This window comes from Chiloscyllium plagiosum, chromosome 2 (genome assembly GCF_004010195.1).
Source record: "Chiloscyllium plagiosum isolate BGI_BamShark_2017 chromosome 2, ASM401019v2, whole genome shotgun sequence".
Classification (NCBI taxonomy): domain Eukaryota; kingdom Metazoa; phylum Chordata; class Chondrichthyes; order Orectolobiformes; family Hemiscylliidae; genus Chiloscyllium; species Chiloscyllium plagiosum.
This window is the reverse complement of record NC_057711.1, coordinates 10,728,623-10,731,675: the sequence shown is the minus strand read 5'-3', so window position 1 is coordinate 10,731,675 and position 3,053 is coordinate 10,728,623. Positions and strand designations below refer to the sequence as shown.

The 3,053-nt window shown below is 48.4% G+C and overlaps 1 protein-coding gene across 5 annotated transcripts in view; it reads right to left on the bottom strand.

The window, feature by feature from the left end:
* Positions 1-3,053, bottom strand: part of mfsd10 (major facilitator superfamily domain containing 10) — a 56,606-nt gene that overhangs the window by 22,786 nt on the left and 30,767 nt on the right. For all 5 annotated transcript variants that reach the window (XM_043703801.1, XM_043703811.1, XM_043703820.1 and 2 more), the window contains one exon: positions 1,526-1,616. In XM_043703801.1, coding sequence (XP_043559736.1) covers positions 1,526-1,616 — 91 coding nt within the window. The remainder of the gene's footprint in view (positions 1-1,525; positions 1,617-3,053) is intronic.

Genomic DNA, 3,053 nt, shown 5'->3' with positions numbered 1-3,053 from the left:
GGCTTTTGCCCGAAACGTTGATTTTCCTGTTCCTCGGATGCTGCCTGACCTGCTGTGGTTTTCCAGCACCACATACTCTTGTCGCTATCTCTGAACCAGGAGGGCTGGTTCAAGTCCCAGCTGCTCCACAAACATGTAATAACATCTCTGACGCGATTGTTCAAAATTACCTGTAATGGAACGATGGAAAAACTCAGCAGGTCACTGTGCCTCAGGTAAGGGGACAGGTTGAGAAGATGCTGTCCTCATGGTAACCTCAGCTGATGCAGGAATTGAACCTGCGCTGCTGGGTTCACTCTGCGTCATAAACCAGCCATCCAGCCAACTGAGCTAGCCAATCCCTGATCAGTCTAATAAAACTTTGTTGTACTTTCCCCAGTGAATCATGTCCTTTTTTTATTTAATAAAGGACACGAGATCTGTTCTGAAGTACGGTGCATTGAAAGTCACCCAATTATCATCAATGAATCAGAGAACATAGAACATTCCAGCGCAGTACAGACCCTTCGGCCCTCGATGTTGAGCCAACCCATGAAACCAATCTGAAGCCCATCTAATCAACACTATTCCATTATCATTCATACGTTTATCCAATGACCATTTAAATGTCTTTAAAGTTGTCAAGTCTACTACTGTTGTAGGCAGGGCATTCCACTCCCCTACTACTCTCGGGAGTAAAAGACCTACCTCTGACATCTGTCCTGTATCTATCACCCCTCAATTTAAAGTACGTCCCCTTGTGCTAGCCATCACCATCCTAGGAAAAAGGGTCTCACTGTCCAACCTATCTAATCCTCTGATCATCTGACAATAACTCTTGGAGAGGTGGGACATATTAGCCAGGCTAAGACAGCAGGATGATACTTTGTATTATGTAACTACTCCCAGCTCTATTGAAACTCGAGATTCATTTCTTAGATGACAACAGTTCTGATGGTCTGGACCCAAAACTATCCCGTCTCTTCTCATTACCTTCTGTTCATTTATTTGAGACCTTTTTAAAATATCTGATTAAGAAATGGAGCAATGGTTGAAGTTTTACAATGAAGCCTATTAAAATAATCAAGCAGAAGATTTTATTTCTCTGTAAATTGCAGCTGTTCAATGCCTGCTGTCTGTATCCTTATTCGCATCATATCTTCTCCATCCACCAGCTGCTCTGCTCACTGACCTCCACCAGCTCCCGGCCTTCAGTTTTAGAATCCTAATCCCTTTGTCATTCCTTACCCCTGTCAGCTCCTACACCTTCAGAGGCATCTCCGCTCTCCTAGATTCGACCTTCTGTTCTATTAACGGCTGTACTTTCAGTTGTCTAGGTGACAGACTCTGCAATTCCCTCTCTGACTCCTTTTCCTTCTTTTTAAGGCACCGATTAAAGCCCACCCCTTTTAAGCAAGAGTTTGGTCACACACCAGAAATCACACCAGAATCTTCAGATTCTGTTTTGATGCTGGTCCTCAGAACCTCTTCAGTCTGTTTTATCGTGTCAAAGATATTCAGGTCAGTGTTCACTTTAATAACTTACCGAATGAGTAGAAGAGAAGACCGATGTACAGGACAAGTACAGTGTTGGCCCAGCCAATGATAAGAAATGCTGGGATCAGCAGGGCAATTGCCTGAAGAGAAATTATATTTCGTGAGACACTAAGACTTTTTCACTGCTGAGGTTGCACTTAAATGGGATGAATGTTACGGCTCTCCCCCAGCATTGGCCAAACTGTCGACTACAGTCCTATCAGGAGAAGTCTAATAGCCATTCTGCCTTTGGGCAGATTGAGGCCCATAAGGGATTTAACTAGTGTACCTGGCCTGGCTGCTCAAGCAGGAGCACCAAGCTTTACTGTGGGCTCACCACCAGTAATACCACCCGCACCCTGTGCCCCCAAAACCTCTCACTTCCCTCCCTCTGATGACCTAAATCACCACCCACCCACCCCCAGTTGAGGAGAGGAGGTTAGGGGATGGGAACGGAGAAGAGAGGAAAGGGGGTGAGGGGAGGGGAGGAGAAATGAAAGGGAGTGGGGGGGCTGGTTTCCAGCCCCAAAGAAGTGACAACTCTCTCTGATTTCTTCAGTGATTCAGGGAGTGGAGCACAAAGGAGTTACAAACATCGTGTCGGACTCACAATCAAAGGGTCGCGATGGCACAGGAGGTGGTATTTTGGCACATCCAGCCTGTGTTATATGTCCACCCAACAACTCAGAGATCCCACCTACCTGCTCTTTGCCAGTCCAATCTCCTTATGACACTCTCCTCTACAATAACCCTCTCCCCTCACTTTGTCTCACCTCTCCTCTCCCCTCCTCTCAACTCTCCCCTTGCCCCTCTCCCCTCCCCTCCTCTCCTCAACTCTCCCCTTGCCCCTCTCCTCTCACCTCCTCTCCTCAACTCTCCCCTCCTCTCATCTGACCACCTCTAACCTCTCCCCTGACCTCCACTCACCTCTCCCCTCACCTCCCTCACTACATAAAGATGGTCATCCTGATGTTTCTCCCTGCATCTCGTGCCAAAACCTTAAACAGGTGTCCCCTGGTCCTTAGTCTAGATTAGCGTGGTGCTGGAAAAGCACAGCAGTTCAGGCAGCATCCGAGGAGCAGTAAAATCGTCGTTTCGGGCAAAAGCCCTTCATCAGGAATACAGGCAGAGAGCTTGAAGGGTGGCGAGATAAGTGAGAGGAGGGTGGAGGTGGGGAGAAAGTAGCATAGAGTACAATAGGTGAGTGGGGGAGGGGATAAAGGTGATAGGTCGGGGGTAGGAGGGGTGGAGTGGATAGGTGGAAAAGATGATAGGCTGGTAGGACAAGTCATGGGGCCAGTGCTGAGCTGGAAGTTTGGAACTGGGGTGAGGTGGGAGAAGGGGAAATGAGGAAACTGTTGAAGTCCACATTGATGCCCTGGGGTTGAAGTGTTCCGAGGCGGAAGATGAGGCGTTCTTCCTCCAGGCGTCTGGTGGTGAGGGAGCGGCGGTGAAGGAGGCCCAGGACCTCCATGTCCTCGGCAGAATGGAAGGGGGAGTTGAAATGTTGGACCACAGGGCGGTTTGGTTGATTGGTG